Consider the following 17,309-nt stretch of genomic DNA (forward strand, 5'->3'; position numbering starts at 1 on the left):
TTAGATTGATTAAGATCGCAATAAACGGATAAGCATTGCAGCACGTTATCATATAGGTTGCACCAGACATGGTGGCTTGTAGATGAAAAAGAAAACAACAACCTTTTTGGAAGGAAAGTGATGACTTTAGTTAATCAAAATCTATAATTGACATACATATTACAGCAATGTACCCACCCGCTACCGCCCACCTTCTTCACAGACATGCAAGCTCAAATTGTAAGTTTCTTGTGGGTGGGTAAAGCACCCAGAGTCTCATTCAAGAAATGTTGGTACTCCTCATTTGAGGCAGGGCTGGACTGCGTGGTTGTTAAATTGTATTTCTGGGCGTCACAGTTGTTCTATATAATTGAATGGTTCGGAGCGGACACAGACAACCCTGCCCATTCATTGCCGCCCATTGCCCAGGTCCCCATTTGGTGCTGTTATGAGGCCCTTAACCACATGAAATGGTTTGGTACCCTTCAGGTGTTGACCCCTTCCCCCCCCACACCCCTCCCTTTGGCACGGGACAAGGCTGTCAGACTGTGGGCCTTTCTGGGTTTGGCTTCTGGAACCTTTGGCATATCTATACTGCAGGATGTCTGAGGGAGGAGTATGAGGTTGTTCCAGGAACTCGTGGCCGAGTTTCATCTGCACTCCTCTCAGTTCTCTAGATACCCCCAGCTGCGTCATGCTCTAGCTAGACACAATGAAAGACTGGACACCCTCCCGGAATTCAGCCCTCTAAAGCGTAAAATTGTCACTAACATCCTTGGATGGGGAGGCATTTCACAACTCTACAAGTCCCTGGTTGTAAGTAAATCAGACTCGCTGACTTCTCTTGGGGCCAGGTGGGAGGAGGACCTGGGGATCCTTGATGACGAGAAATGGACTGAGGGGAAAATGGCTCCAAGGGTGATGACTATATTGATGTGCTTTTGCTTGATATAACTCAAGTATTTTAATTGAATGTCCTTTTCCCCGATGCGACTCTGGCGAATGGGACTTGCCCCTGTGCTGGTGAGTCTCAGCTGTCACTGTTCCCCGGGCTCCCTCTGTCATGCGTTGTGGGAATGTCCAGTTGCGTAGAGGTACTGGCAGGGGGTCAAAAGCAAGATTGGGCAGGTCGTTTACCGACCGCTTGCACTGGACCCCAAAATTGCATTACTGGGAATTATGGACACACTAAGATAGACAAGAGCAGCATGTGCTCTCATAGCTGCAGCATACTTGGTCGCCAAGAGAGACTTGGCTAGATGATGAAGGGATGAACAGGCACCACCACTGCATGAATGGGTCAGGGGCATGGACTACTGTGCAGCGATGGAAAAATTGGTGTTAAAGGCATGTGGAGTCCCACATAAATATGGCACCCTGGAAGAACTGTGGCAGGCTCCTCTCTTGAACAAGCTCCATGTGTGAATGAGAGTCTTCTACCTCCCATCATTCATGGTGACAATGCGTTAAGCGGGGGACCAATTATTTTTTTATTATATTTAATTTTACAGTATTTTGTTACTGCAATATAGATGGTTTATATGTATAGGGCCTTGCGCTTGGACACAGGGTCACAGGGGCTGCAGTTGTGATAGCGCAGATTTTTTTTAGTTTTGAGTAAAAACTAAAAAAATGTGTTGTAAAAAATATAAATATATTAAATTGACAAGCTTTCAATTACTACTCCATTACCCAGTCTCTCCTTTCTCCCCTCGCCATTTCAATCGTCTGTTCCTCTCTTTTTTCTCTCTGGTGTTTTCTCTCGTCTCTTTGACTCTCACTTTTATCTGTTTGGGAGTCGCTTTCCTAGTCCTTTTGCTCCTGTCCATCTCTAGTATAGAAAACAGTTGGTCCTCGACACAATTATAACATATAAAGCAATTATAACATTCGGTTAAGTTAATTTTTTTTAAACCAAGACTGAATCTGTATTGTTAATTCAATAGGTAATACTAGCCCACATTGACAAGATATCATACAGTAAGCACCAACAAATCATTAGAACTAAGAAAAGTTCAATTAGGTCCGCCTATTTAATGTACAATATAACAAAGTTTAGAATTAAACGTATCTTTATACATGTATTTACATAAGTAATAAACCAAGAGATATTTCTATAGTAAAAGAAAACGTGCACAGAGAAAGATTAAAGTGTGTGCTCAAGTGAATGATCAAGAGGGTCAGAGAAACATAGTGTAGGTCATTTATATACAAGAAAAACGAGCCTGCCCTGGATAACGCTTGTAAAAAATGTACTTCTTTTTTACTAGCTTGTATGCTATATACAGTTCCGTAGTCCTTAGTTTGCACAGATGGCAATGGGATTTTTTGGAATTGGGACTTACTGTTGGTGCTTACTGTATGATATCTTGTCAATGTGGCTAGTATTACCTATTGAATTAACAATACAGATTCAGTCTTGGTTTGAAGAAAATTAACTTAACCGAATGTTATAATTGCTTTATATGTTATAATTGTGTCGAGGACCAACTGTTTTCTATATTAATGAATACCCAGGTCCTTTGACTGTACTGGGTCAACCCCTGTTTGATAACACCTGTCCATCTCTAATCTTCTTTCGCCATCTCAAGACCCACCTTGTTTCTTTTACCTCCTCTCTTCTTTAGCTGTACTTCTCCCTCTCTCTCGCCCCTTCAATCTTCATCCCTTCTTCCAAGGGAGGCTCCTCCGCTAAAGCGGAGTAGCATTGTCCCACTGTTTGCAGCAGTGCAAATAAAGGAAAACTAAAATGATAATGATGTTATCATTTTAAGTTTTTCCAGCTGCAAGCATGAAAAGGTGTGGGGGGCTGCCCTGCTCACTGTGCAGGGGAGGAGTGTAGGCACTCTGTAAAGAGTGCAATAATGTTTGGCTGGCCAAGCAGTCATCCGCACTTTGCATGTTCTTCACCCACCCTGCATTACAGCCTGGGTGGAGAACATGCCCAGGCTTCCAGTTCCTGTATTAAAACTGAACCACAGTGCTCACATCAATCCCAACGCTGCATTGCTGCATTGTTATTAGCTTAGGGGAGCCTGGGTGCTTCCTGTTCCGGCTGATGCGGAGGAGAGACCGAGGAGAGATGCAGTGATAAGGTGAGTGTTTGGTTTTCTTTTTTTCCACTCCCTGTCCCGCTACCCAAATCCGTGCCGGTCTCCCCTGCCTTCTTCTCCATTTTCTCTGCTGTCATGCACCTCTTTTCATTTCTTTGCCTCTTTCCCTTTAAAACATTTTGCTGTGTTCACATTTCCCTCTTCTCTCTCAACTATCTTTTGCTTTCTGTCCCTCTTTTCCTCTTTCCTTCATTTCCCCGTATTTCTTATTTTAGTCTCGTACTCGTTCCTGGCAGAAATCCCAACCCCTTTTGTCCACCTCTACTGCTATCCTGTCCTTCATTTAAGTCTGTGTCCTGAGTCTGCCCCTCTTCTCCCTTTTCCTTCTTGCTTTCGCCTGTCCTGTATCTCTCTCTTGCACACTTTCTTTTTTTGTTTCCTGAGTGTGGGCTTGTCTGTGAATATGTGTGTCACTGTGTGTGTTGCACTCTGTGGATGTAATTGTGTGCCTGTGATTGTCTGCTTTTTAGTATGCACTGGCAATGCATAGTAATCGCAAAATTAATTTAAACTTCAAATATCACATTGCGAAGAGTCAAGACAGCAAGGTGCCAGCATTCCCTACTGAAGCACCCGAAACTCACTTCTTCCCACTCTCCAAACCTTGGTCCTCCCACCTTACAGATTTAACACTTGTACGTTTCCGACACATGAGAATGGCCGCACTGACCACTCAAAGGCATTCACAACGTTGCTAAACGGTTCATCAAGGGCACAAAGAAGTTAAAACAAGTCCCGTCTAAGGAACAACACTGTTCCACTTCTTGCGGCCAGGGCCACTCTAGAAACGTGGACATAGCTAAACTTGAAACAGAAGACTAGAGGAAATAAATAAAAGGCAGGACAGTAATTCTCTGTCTATGCTTAGTTTTTGGAGCAACATCCCTGTCAGTTCCATTAGTACCCCATCAATCCTTCAAATTCTGAAAGGACCCAAGAGCCTACCTCTATAGACCACTTGAGCCAATAGAAACACCATTTCACAACTTTTAAATGGTCCTAAAGCATCCTTTTTGCGAACACCTTGTTCAGTGTTATTGTGCTATTAAAAACCTATTTTTCTCCACTGTATTTGTAATGCTGTGTGTGGTCAATAGGCCCATTCCAAATGTTTGGTCAGTATGTTTAGTGTCCGTGCTCCTAGGAGTTCAAGTGACTTCTGTTAGGAAGTTGGACTGCTGGGGAATAAAAGCTGCCTTCCGAGTCTGGCTGAGTTAAACTGTGTGAGTGAGCGAGTGAGTGAGTGAGTTTGATTGTGTGAGTGAGTGAGAGTGAGATTGAGTGAGTTTGATTGTGTGAGTGAGTGAGTTTGATTGTGTGAGTGAGTGAGTTTGATTGTGTGAGTGAGTTTGATTGTGTGAGTGAGTGAGTTTGATTGTGTGAGTGGGTGAGATTGATTGTGAGTGAGTGAGAGATTGAGGGAGTGTGAGTGAATTTGAGTGAATTTGATTGTGTGTTTGAGTTTGATTGTGTGAGTGTGTGAGTGAGTTTGATTGTGTGAGTGAGTTTGATTGTGTGAGTGAGTGTGTGAGTGAGTGAATTTGATTGTGTGAGTGAATTTGATTGTGTGAGTGAATTTGATTGTGTGAGTGGGTGAGATTGATTGTGAGTGAGTGAGAGATTGAGGGAGTGTGAGTGAATTTGAGTGAATTTGATTGTGTGTTTGAGTTTGATTGTGTGAGTGTGTGAGTGAGTTTGATTGTGTGAGTGAGTTTGATTGTGTGAGTGAGTTTGATTGTGTGAGTGAGTTTGATTGTGTGAGTGAGTTTGATTGAGTGAGTGAGTTTGATTGTGTGAGTGAGTGAGTTTGATTGTGTGAGTGTGTGAGTGAGTGAATTTGATTGTGTGAGTGAATTTGATTGTGTAAGTGAATTTGATTGTGTGAGTGAATTTGATTGTGTGAGTGAATTTGATTGTGTGAGTGAGTTTGATTGTGTGAGTGAGTTTGATTGTGTGAGTGGGTGAGATTGATTGTGAGTGAGTGAGAGATTGAGTGAGTGAGTGAATTTGAGTGAGTTTGATTGTGTGAATGAGTGAATTTGATTGTGTGTTTGAGTTTGATTGTGTGAGTGTGTGAGTGAGTTTGATTGTGTGAGTGAGTTTGATTGTGTGTGTGAGTTTGATTGTGTGAGTGAGTTTGATTGTGTGAGTGAGTTTGATTGTGTGAGTGAGTTTGATTGTGTGAGTGAGTTTATGTGAGTGAGTTTGATTGTGTGAGTTTGAGAGTGAGTGAGTGAGTTGATAGTGAGTAAGTGAGTTGATAGTGAGTAAGTGAGTTGATAGTGAGTAAGTGAGTTGATAGTGAGTAAGTGAGTTGATAGTGAGTAAGTGAGTTGATAGTGAGTTGATAGTGAGTTGATAGTGAGTAAGTGAGTTGATAGTGAGTTGATAGTGAGTAAGTGAGTTGATAGTGAGTTGATAGTGAGTAAGTGAGTTGATAGTGAGTTAGTGAGTTGATAGTGAGTTGATAGTGAGTAAGTGAGTTGATAGTGAGTCAGTGAGTTGATAGTGAGTCAGTGAGTTGATAGTGAGTCAGTGAGTTGATAGTGAGTAAGTGAGTTGATAGTGAGTAAGTGAGTTGATAGTGAGTAAGTGAGTTGATAGTGAGTAAGTGAGTTGATAGTGAGTTGATAGTGAGTAAGTGAGTTGATAGTGAGTTGATAGTGAGTTGATAGTGAGTAAGTGAGTTGATAGTGAGTAAGTGAGTTGATAGTGAGTAAGTGAGTTGATAGTGAGTAAGTGAGTTGATTGAGAGTGAGTGATTGTGAGAGAGAGAGAGATTGCCATTGATTTGTGCCATTGTTAAACGTGTCACTTAAGTCAACCCCTGAACATGTAAGAAACAACAGAATGCTTCTTTTTTGTTTTCTAAAAGAGTACCGCTTATTCAGAAGCTAAAACGGGAGCTTGATGGGCGGGCCCCCTGTTGCAGTTAATCTGGCACCAGATTACCTTGTCACAAAAAACATGGGCAATGGCATACACATACATAGAAGTCGGCACTCTTTGTATTTATCTTGTCAGAGGCACTAACAGGTGCTACTGTAGCAAGCACTGACAAAGCCAGTAGGTTTGACTTTTCAAAGTTGGTGCGTTGGTCAATTTTAAAAATAGAATGTTGGAAGCAAAAGCCACAAAACGAAATCTTTTTTTTTTTAAATGCCAATGAAAAAGCATGGCACCAATATGCATACAGAAAAAATCTAAAATAAAAAAAACTATTACTTATTTTATAAGCGCGGGTGCTTCCTAGCAGGCAGGTCTACTCACAGCAGGTATAAACACCCTTTTTTGTGTTAATGCACATTAAAGGAAAAGAAGATTCTTATTGCAGCAAAGAAAAGGTTATATTGATTTTGAAATACTGTAACAAAAGAGAACTTATTTTAAACACACAAGGAGAGAAAAAAACCATTGGCAAAGTATTGGGAAAACAGTTCTTTTACTGAAATGTACTTATTTTAGTCAGATGTGCTCATGTTATAGGGCAAAATGTTATCATTTGCATTGGAAGATAGACAGTGGCAGAAGTGGGGGGACCCTATTGCCATATGTTGGTTGCTCTGGTGGATGGAAGCAAAATGAGAAAGACAGTTGAACAGACCAATCTGATGATCCAAAGACCTATTCACAAAGGTAAACATGCACATATATAGTTATTCACTTGTGTATTTTCTACTAAACTTAGGTGTAACTACTCTTTTTTGCAATTCACTATTTCTGAGTGTGGATTTACACCTTGGTTTAGACCAGCTGTCTCTAGACTTCTCTGTATTCAGAGCTACTTATGTTCAATAAAAATCATCCGACCTACTAATATTCTTAGGGTCAGATGTACGACTAGTTTAAGCGGTCGCAAACTGGAAACCGGCCCGTTTGTGACTGCTAAAAAGGATTGTAGCATATATCAAACCTATTTTGCGAGCTGGTAACCTGTTACCAACTTGCAAAATAGGTTTTGCGAGTTGCTATTAGGAAGGGATGTGCCGAGGGCACTCCTACTAGCGGTTCGCAGGGGGATGTAAGATTGTTTTGCGACCACAAATGGACCACTGCCTACTCTGGAAAGTCTATTTCTTTTTTATATGCATCCTTTAAGAAAAATCGGCTGCATTTAGGAATTGTTTTTTAAGATGCTTTATTGAAAAAGCAGTCAGATATGATGGTCTGTTGACCCCAGTAGGCCACTATCCCTTTTAGTGCCAGCCATTCCCCCTGGGGCACAAAATGCGACCTGGTTCATAAATATTAATGAGGCAGATTCTTCGTGACCCATTTGGGAATTGCAAAGAGTGTGTCAAAAATAGTTGTACATCAGTATTTGCGAGTCGCAATTAGCGTGTCGCAAAAAAAAGGCAAATCGCGAGTCACAAACACCTAGGTTCGTACATCTGGCCCTAAGTGTTCTAATAGCAGTGGGTAGAGGATATCCACTACTGGGGTCGATTTATTGATGATTGTGTAATGATCTGGACAGGTTCCTCAATGAGACTTTATGCATTTTTTGAGTTTTTGAATAGTAATGATCACAACATGAGATTTACAATGACCAAGAGTCAGAAGGGGTCGGTGTTTTTGGATGTGGAATTGTACATTGAAGGTGAGAAAATTCAAAGCCGTATGCTCCGTAAACCTAACTCCAGCAACTCATTGCTCATGCAGGAAGCGCACATCCGAAAAGCCAGATCAACTCCATCCCGTATGGTGAAATGCTACGTAGGAATTGCAGCTAGGAAGACACTTTTGACCATAATTTGCAAGATATTAAGACACGGTTCCTCACACAAGGGTATGATGGGGAACGTAGTGGTCAAGGCAGAGATCAGAGCACGGAATTTGAAACGTTGTGATGCACTAAAAGAAAAGACTGTGGTTACTAAAAAGGATGATACGGTACGACTAATTACCAATTATCATCCCTAATCACCTAAACTGCACAGTACGCTGAAGAAACATTGGCCATTGTTGAAGATGGATAGGGACTTACGTAATTTTGTCAAGGAACATCCAAGTATCACATATAAAAAGGGCACATCTATACGAGGAATTGTTAGTCCCAGCTACCCCCCAATAGCAAGGACAGAAACGTGGCTCCACACCTTGAGTAATGGTTCATACAAATGTGGTAGGTGTAGCTTGTGCAAACTAGCTATGGATGGTATCAAAGAATTTGAGTTTAATGGGTCGAACAAGTTTAAAATTATGAATCCCATTGATTGTATGACCAAATATGTGGTATATGTTTTGATCTGTAATTGTAAATTGATTTATTTAGTGAGCACCATTCGACGTATGAGGGAGAGGATCATAGAACACTTTAGAGCTGTGAAACAAAATGATATGAGATGCCCATTAGCGCAACACATGAGTGTCTGTAATGCTCAGATTAAACATCTACAATTTAGGATTCATGGCTTGCTAACAACCCCTATTGGTAGAAGAGGTGGGAATAGGGAGTTGAGGTTACGTCAAAATGAGGCACGATGGATCATGACTTTGTATTCTGTGAGAAATGGGCTTAACCTGGACCATGAGATACAATACTTTCTAGGTATCTAAAATGTGTTTGCCAGAAGAAACCTAAATGATAGCCAGAAGGTGGAAATATGGGATCTGTTTTAATCTCATACCCATGTATGACCATTACATCAACAATGAACTAATCTGTGACACTAGGTTTGGTGGAAATGCTGTCAATTTCACATTAGATGTTACTGGTCCTTATATGCAAACTTGTGATACAAATGTCTGCTTCTCCATACCTGATAAGGTCTGACTTGCGATTATTTCTATTATATGTTGTATATATTCATATGATATACATTATAGAAGTTTTTTATTTTGAAACAACAACTCTGGATATGATATAAGGTTGCTACACCCGAGAATGAGTGAAGGTTATTACCTATACTCTTTGAAAATACAGAGATGTGGTCATTACATCATTGACTACAAGATTGGATAATACCTGTTGATGTTCTATTGGTGACGAGCTCTTTGTTTTTTAATTATTGTAACTTGATAATATGGAGTTATTTGGCTGTTACATCTGTGTAAAGCACCTTGGCTATTATCTTTCCTTTTTATATCTTTTTTGGACCATACACTTCATTAATTAAGACTTACGGACGTTTTGACAGTTGAGTTATTAATTATATGAATACAGGCATGTACGATCGTACGGATTAGTATTATAATTCAAGTGGCAAATGTTTGAGTACATCCCTTTTATATTAACGATGTATATGGAATTAATAATATTTTCTATTGGTTCCTTATACATGTAAATGTGTAAATTGTCAATAAAGTTTTGATATGTAAAGAAGGATCCTTTCAGGTTATGGAGCGTCGGGTAAACGTATGGTGTGGTTAAGGATGAAGTATCCTGGCGGCCATGTTGAGTAAGCCGCGAATACTGGTTTAGCTAAATCCAGATCTGTTTTGGTCTATTACAGGTACATGTTTATATTTTGTAATAATAAGTTGGTCTTTTATCATGGGACTGAGATAAACGCCGATCGGTCTGGATAGATAGTTTACTTTATATGTGGACTGACCTTACGAACGGAATAAATATAACGAGCAAACCCAAGATGGCGCTTGATTACAATGCCGGTCTGCTTGGGTGAGGAGTACTCTGTTGTTGGGGTGAGTTTTGATGTGTATGGCGATCTCTTGAATATGGGTTCATACAGATAAGATAGAAGATGTGCATTTTAGGGATCGGCTGGGGAACGAGTGGACTTGATAAGTTTAACGAGTTAAGCAAACTGAATACGGGACACTGGGGCATTTTACTTTCAACCATATCTAGGTTGAATTGTTAAGATCAATGGGTACGATAACAAGTTGGAATATTGGGACGAACTAAAGGGGCAATAGAACTAGTCGTCTGTGTCTGTAGTATGTTAGACAAGAAACTGACCGGGCGACATGATGAATATAGAAGGGATATTGGGAATTTATTATGACCTTATCGAGTTGCACAAATATGAGACTCTTGAATTTGAAATGAGACGGAACGTTGTCTCACACTGTATATATGTATGATTTACAGATAACAGACCACACACTCTGTTAACTACTTGTCCTGGATGAGGACTACATGAAAACTGACTGTAAGGGTTTATATCAACTGTTTAGTATGTGAGTTTTTCTCTTTGTGCTGTATACTATTAGTTGTGGAATAGAATAGATGGTTATGCCATTTCTTTGTTTTTGCTCCAGTTGAATATGATTTGCTATGCTGAAAACTTGTATAGTGAAGTACGGTGTATTTGATAACAATGTGGACGGATATTTGAATAGGTTAGCTCGTCTCTTTTGGAGCATCATCATGGGGATTTTTTAATTAAGGTCCTGGGGTCTTTGGCCCATTCACAATCTTATTAGAAGTAAGGCTTGTACACAGTGTTTAATAACTGTTTCTGCACATGTAGAATAGTGTTTACATCATTACCCCCTTGTATAAGATTTACTCTGGATGATAAAACTAACTAAGATGTTGACTATCGACTGATTTAGTCACTTGTAAGTCACCTTATGATCACCGTTGAGCACATGGGTGTTATGGTGAATGTGATCCTGTGTAAATAATTTTGTATGACATAGAAATATCTTTGTTAAATCTGCTTATAGCCCTGAAGAAGTCAGATGCGGAGGCATCACAACTGACGAAACACGTGTTGGCTATAGATGATCGGAAGGAGTCACTTGTGATTAAGCTGAAGATTTTATCGAACTTCAAGAATAAAATCACTGTGAGAAAAGAAGATTGACTGGACTTCTTTGAATTACATGTTGAGTTGTGCTCAGGACAATTTACAATTTGTTCTAAGAGTGACTCTGTCAGACAAGATTAAATTAGCGGTGGCCACCACATGCAAGATTACCGGCAGTAATCACCTCGGTGCATCAAACAGAATTGCTAGCAATAATATATAAAAAGGCTTTTTCAGTTTGGAATGCCTCTACTTGGGAAATAAATGACATTCATAGCTGAAATGCCCCTAGCACCAAGGTATTAATAATATTGCATAGGTTTTCACTCAAATTTCAGCTTTAAATATATGTTGTTAATCTTTTTTTCAACCCTTAGCTTATGAGCTCTGAAAATACACTAAGTTTCATCTCCAATGCACACTTTTCTTTTTTTTTTTGGGATACATATATTATTTAATTTAAACAAAAGTTTCTTATTTAGTAGGCTGGGCTGCACACAGCAGACCTACTTCCAGCTTGCTGGAAAACTACTAGTTGTTCCACGTCTACTCATTGGAGAAGCCTTGTGTAGGCTCTGTCCCTCCAAATCTGAGAGTAAAGACTCAGACAACCAGATTTAGAAGTGCAAAGATTTTACTAGTAACTTTGCACACTTAGGTGGAGATATCCTTATGGTAAAGAATAGGGAAACATGATTACACTTTTTTAATGTATTTTTTATTCTAAAAATATTGCAGTTTTATGAATGTAGATTAATTTAAAATATCTATCATTAACCTAGAACTAATAAAATGTTACAATACATTAAGTCATTAAATTTGCGTTAAAAACTAATTTAAATATATTTATTTTGAAATGATCTTAATACATATAAGAGCAATCCCACCCTCTCTAACATTTTTTGTTGTATTTAATATGTAATACATTTTGTGAAAGGTTGTGTTGAATTTATATACATTTATCTTTCTTATTAAGTTTTAACGTTTATTATTAAATACCAAAATATTTAATTAAACACACAAACACTGTCCTTTAATTGTTGAAATGATTTAAATAATTCAAAATACATTATGTCCTATGGGATGTTACATTATTCCCTGCCTTCATAATTTTCTATGATTGTGTGTTACAGTACCTATGAGAGTTCATATGTGGTGCTTTACTTACTCCAAGGCTGGGCTGGAGTACACTTGAGCCTGTTATGACCCATTGTGGGCTGTAGTAACTTTAGAAGTGTAAGTTTGATAGTAGCAATGGTGCTTGTATTTACACATGCCTCCATTAATGATTCCGTCAATTTCCCTGACCCTCTCCCATTAAGTAGTAAGTATTCACAGTTTCCTTTTCCATCCACTCCTCCTTGTCCCAACCTCACTTACTGCAAGAATATACACCTACTTGTGCTGCAAACTTCACTGAGAAAATATGAGCGTGACGGAGGCAGGGACCTCCGGCCGCAGGTTTGCATTCTGTAGTAGTTGGGTACTACTACAGAAGTATAAAAAAAATTCAGTTTGTAAATTGCACCACATATATGTATTTTTTATGTATGATTATATTTGACTACATGATGCTGGTGAGATATCCAAAAATTTGTGGACAGTGTGTTTGCATCCATCTTTTGCACAGGTACCTGGGTTAAACCTCAAGGTCTGTATTTTGATGATGATAATAAAATATGGTTGTAAAGATAAGAGGCAAAGTCCTTTGCATACCATATGGAATCGCTATGACTGTTGTCCTGTTATTTCAAGGCCTTGACTCAAATTTTGTTTTGTTTTGTTCAGACACACGTATGCATTCAACAGACCGCACTGGATTTGCTTGGAAGAGGAGTGGAGGTTCACATTGTGGCTGATGCCTCATCCTCGAGAAGTATGATGGACAGAATGTTTGCACTAGAGGTAACATATCACCTGGTGTTAGTGAGATTAGCACAGTATATTATCATTTATTTTCGCAATGGATAATTTAGCAATGATCTCAACCTTGTCATATTATTTTCATTGTTGACGTTAGAGGTGATCGATTTTGATGATATTGTACAGTGCAAAGATAGCCCCCGATTTAATAAGAAACAGAATCATACTATTACATGTTTTTTTTTAAATAAAATAGCTGTTTTAAAATTATGAAGGTCGAAAGGCGAAGTGTCAGATTTATTAATTTAGCTGTTCGTTAAACACACAACTTAGTTCAATGTGGATTATTTACCAAAATTCAGTATCCAGAATGAGTAACATAAGTCTCCGGTAAGTAACAGTCTTAAGTGCTTGGAATCTTTTCAAAAATGCCTGTTATCCAAGCCCTCTATATGTCGGTTTCACACATTGAGTAAAATACACCAATATTGGGGTAGAAAATAGGACTCATTTTAATTAATTTTAGAAATCCTATATTCTCTCGGTTCACTCTTTTCTGTACCAACAGGTCTATTTGTTCCATCATTGCCCGCCACTCATGTACCCCAAATAAAAACATGTTAGTGTTCATTTCTTTGCTTTCTGTAGGAATTAAGGAGTCATTAGGATGGCGGATGTACTGGAGTCCGTCCCCCATCCTGGTGGTGACAGGGACCGTCTGACATGCATGCGGCGGTCCTGCACACCAGATTAGGATGCGACCACCACCATGGCGGTCGCATCTTGCCATTTAGCACCCGCCGCAATGACACAAAGGCAGGATATGCGTTTCACTGCACTACATGGCAGGCACCACACGGTGCCTGCCACGTAGTTCTGTGAAATCTCCAGTGCACCCACACCTCCCCCAACACAATGGGGGCTCGCAACAGGCCCCCATAACAAATCCCCACCAGCTTATCCATGTCGGCATCGCTGCTATGGAAAGGCCAGCTGTAGCCAGCATCCTAATTTGGTGGACGGTGCCTGCTAGGCACGCCACCATATTAGGCTATCTGGACCATCTGCCAGGCAATCTGTATGATTGCATGTGGCAGTCCTGTGGTGGACGGTCATTGCGTCCACCACGGTCCGAGCGCGATTATCGCCGCCATCATAATGTGGCGGGGGAATATCGTGGTCAGATTGCGGAAGGAACGCCACCGCATGCCTGGCGGTGACGGGCCTTCCGCAATCGTAATTACCTACTTAGTATGGACTTTCTTTAGTAATTAAGTCTGTGGATAAGTGTGGAAGATGTTCTTAAATATATAGAGGTAGGTGATTAGGGAATGGGAGTGTTAGTGTGCGGGTGGGAGGAGAAGGATCTTTTTACTGATGTAAGCGGACTCTGTTTCCACACGGCCCAAACAGTCTGACCCTCAAAATGAACTGAATTGTTTGAAGAATCCCTGGCTCTGCTTTGGTAGCAAGTGGTGCATGTGCAGCAAATCACTAATTAACAACACAGCTAACAATAAAGATTTTAAAATGTCTAAACCTAGTCAGGCCACAACATTACAATTTAATAAGAACATTTTTCCAAAAATTACAAAAATCACTTTATAAAGGAATTTTGGTGATAATTTGCAACAGTATTCATTATCGTGAAAGGGCGGATTTTTTGTTTCATTGACACATGGAAAGAAAGAGGATGTTTGTCGGATGTCTAAGCGTGTGCTTGTCTAAGGTCCTACACCAAGCTATTCTCGCCTCGTTAGGCCTGCCCTCAATTCTCGTTTGACGGATTCAGTAATGGTGAAAGGAATAGTAGCTTATTTAGGTCAATTACTGTTAGCAGACTGTTCATTCCATGGCTATTGTATTTAGCCCCCAGTGTTGAATTATTTTACTCCAGTACATTCTTTATTCTGCAAAAATCGGAAATCATTATTCAGGTTTCTGATCACAATATTGCTCCCAATGTTGAGCTACTTAAAAGTTGCAAAAGGCAGTAGAATTTGAGTATTTTGATTACTTGTCTTTTCCTCTCTAATTGATTTTAGAATTATTATTGAAGTCTACATATCAGCTCATATTTGCCAATTTACTGTTCTTGTCTGGCCATTTTTTTTGCAGCGCCTCGCCCGCAATGGGATTATAGTTACCACCAGTGAAGCAGTACTTCTGCAATTGGTAGCTGATAAAGACCATCCAAAATTTAAAGAAATCCAAAACCTTATTAAAGCAAGTGCTCCAGAATCCGGACTCCTTTCCAAAGTTTAGAAAAGAGCACAGTCGTGGAACTCGTAGTGAACATCAAGCGAGAACTAAGAAACTCAAGAAGCGTACACGCCACATTGGAAGACGTGGTGCTCTCTACAACGGTTACTGAGGTTTTCTGATGTACTATCTTCGAAGACTGTTCTCTGTAGTCATTCTCTCATTGTCAAATATTTTGTAAGTGGAACCTTGTCGTTTCCCAATGTTTACTGTAATTTATTTGCAAGTAAGTCAACAGATGTGCCTGTCCAATGTCTGTGCTGTACCATGTGATTGTAACACAACTTGACACATGCATATCATTTTTTGATAAACCTTTTTAACACTGTAATCTTTGTGTAAAAATTTTTTCTGTCCAGATAACGATTATAGTGTTTTTTCTTTCTTTAACTCTTGTGTGCCTGGAAGGTAAAATAGGTTTGTGTAGTATAAAAAGTACTTTTAATGGTAAACTGTGTACCCCGAATGATGTGTGAAGGAAACTGTGTGCATATTCGATCTTCCTGGTCTTTTATTTTTCAGCAAGTATCTTTTTCGGACTGTTGTGTCTCCAGATGAGTTAGACAGGCAAACCCCTAGACTTCGGTTTATTTTGCAATTTTCCCTGGACTGGGAGGCACACAGTCTCATTCTGAAAATGTAACTAAAACTGTGACAAATAAAAGGGTGTGCCTGAGGCATGTTTTGGGCCGTCGGCGCCATGCATGTAAACTTCATATATTCAGTTTGTTGGCACAGTGGTTTGAAACGTATTTATCAGTGAGGTGACAGAGTTTCTGATTTTAAAATGGCATGAAGCCGTGTGGTATGTCAGGGTGCTGGTTAACCCTGTAGTGAAATGCTGAACTCTGCATTGTAATGTAAACGAAATCACTTAGAAATTAAACTGCAAGCACATTTTTAATTGCCAGATGATCTTAGACGTTGATGTTTGTTCTGATAGAGCAGAACTTGTGTTCTACAAAAAGCATTGCAGATCAGATTACATTTTGCTTTGATGATTGCTTCCAGCAGATCCGGCGGAGTGCAACGATTGGATCTGCTCAAACCAATGACTGTCTAATCCTGTTTTAATGTTCTTTAGCTCAGTCCCCCGATCCATCTGGAAATAGTCATTAATGGGGATGGGACTCCAGTGCCCCATTCAGAATAACTCACTAATCTACAAAATGGTTAATCCGATTGTACTCTCGGATTTGTGCTCATCGAAGCAATACTGTTTGCACGACAGAATTATGCCATCCAAATGTTGGTCACATTGCAAACATTAAGGAGGGAATGAAATTCAGTATTTCATTAAGTGGTATAGAAAATCAGACCGGACCTAAACGTATGCTTTGGAACAGTCCACAAAATCAACCTTTGCAGCAGTACATTCAATCCAGGCCATGGGTGGAACAGAGGCCCCTGCAGGCCCTTAGACGCAGGCGGGTTTCCAGTTCAGTCTAAGACCAATGAATATCTCAGCGTTATGGTAGAATTAGGGGCTCTTTTTTACGTTCTGCAGGGGGAGGGTTTGGGGGGAGGGGGCAGGGGTCTTTTCATTGGTGTTACCAATGCCAAATCATGTTTTTCTCACTCCAGTTTACCATGTTTCACCACTTGTCACCACTTGTCATTTTCAATAACAAAACTTGTTTATGGAATCAAAATTGTTACTTTCACATGAAAGGTATATATTTTGCACGCAAACTGAAGTTTTTGAATTGGAGCGTTGTTTCTGATTTGTTCAAGTGCTATCCCCTCACATCTTAACCCGTACAATGGCTCCCAAAACCCATTCTGATGGTCCCTCCATTTTCTTGTATGTACAATTCTGTCAACAGCAAATAAAATGTATTTTTAAAACTTTGGTTGGCAAATTTTTGTGTAGTGCAAAACAATACATTAAAATATGTAAAAGGTTGCCTCGGTCCTATTGTGAAGGGGACAGGGCGCTGTAATTTTTAGGTTAATTACTTCTTGGGTATCTGAAATCCATTCCATTGCTTGCCTGCGTTTACATCCCTACAACATTAAATATACAGACTTCATAATATTAACAGATGGCATATTTTTTTGTGTTCAATCCTTATTCTTGTGTGTTCTTAGACTAAGCCTAGCACCTGACGAGTCTTGATGTGACACATTATGCATACTAATCAAAACAAGTCTTTGTTGTCGATTCTTCTAATAAAAAGCACCAATCGCTCCTGAATAATAGTCCTTTATTACTTTGGGAAACAACCTTTACAACAGTCATTACAACTCACTAACTTTACATAGCAGTCGTTACATCGCAAAATTCTTTACATCACATGTCATTATTACGCAGCCATTACATTGCATGTCACTACAATGCATGTCATTACAATGCATGTCACTACAACGC

At 39.7% G+C, this 17,309-nt stretch overlaps 1 protein-coding gene across 1 annotated transcript in view; it reads left to right on the plus strand.

Moving 5' to 3' along the window:
* Positions 1-16,786, plus strand: part of ISOC1 (isochorismatase domain containing 1) — a 114,508-nt gene extending 97,722 nt beyond the window's left edge. The window contains exons 4-5 of the mRNA XM_086961120.1: positions 12,602-12,718; positions 14,795-16,786. Of these exons, the coding sequence (XP_086817246.1) occupies positions 12,602-12,718; positions 14,795-14,941 (264 nt within the window). The 3' untranslated portion in view covers positions 14,942-16,786. The remainder of the gene's footprint in view (positions 1-12,601; positions 12,719-14,794) is intronic.
* Positions 16,787-17,309: the final 523 nt, after the last annotated feature.

This window comes from Lissotriton vulgaris, chromosome 3_1 (assembly GCF_964263255.1).
Source record: "Lissotriton vulgaris chromosome 3_1, aLisVul1.2, whole genome shotgun sequence".
Classification (NCBI taxonomy): Eukaryota; Metazoa; Chordata; class Amphibia; order Caudata; family Salamandridae; genus Lissotriton; species Lissotriton vulgaris.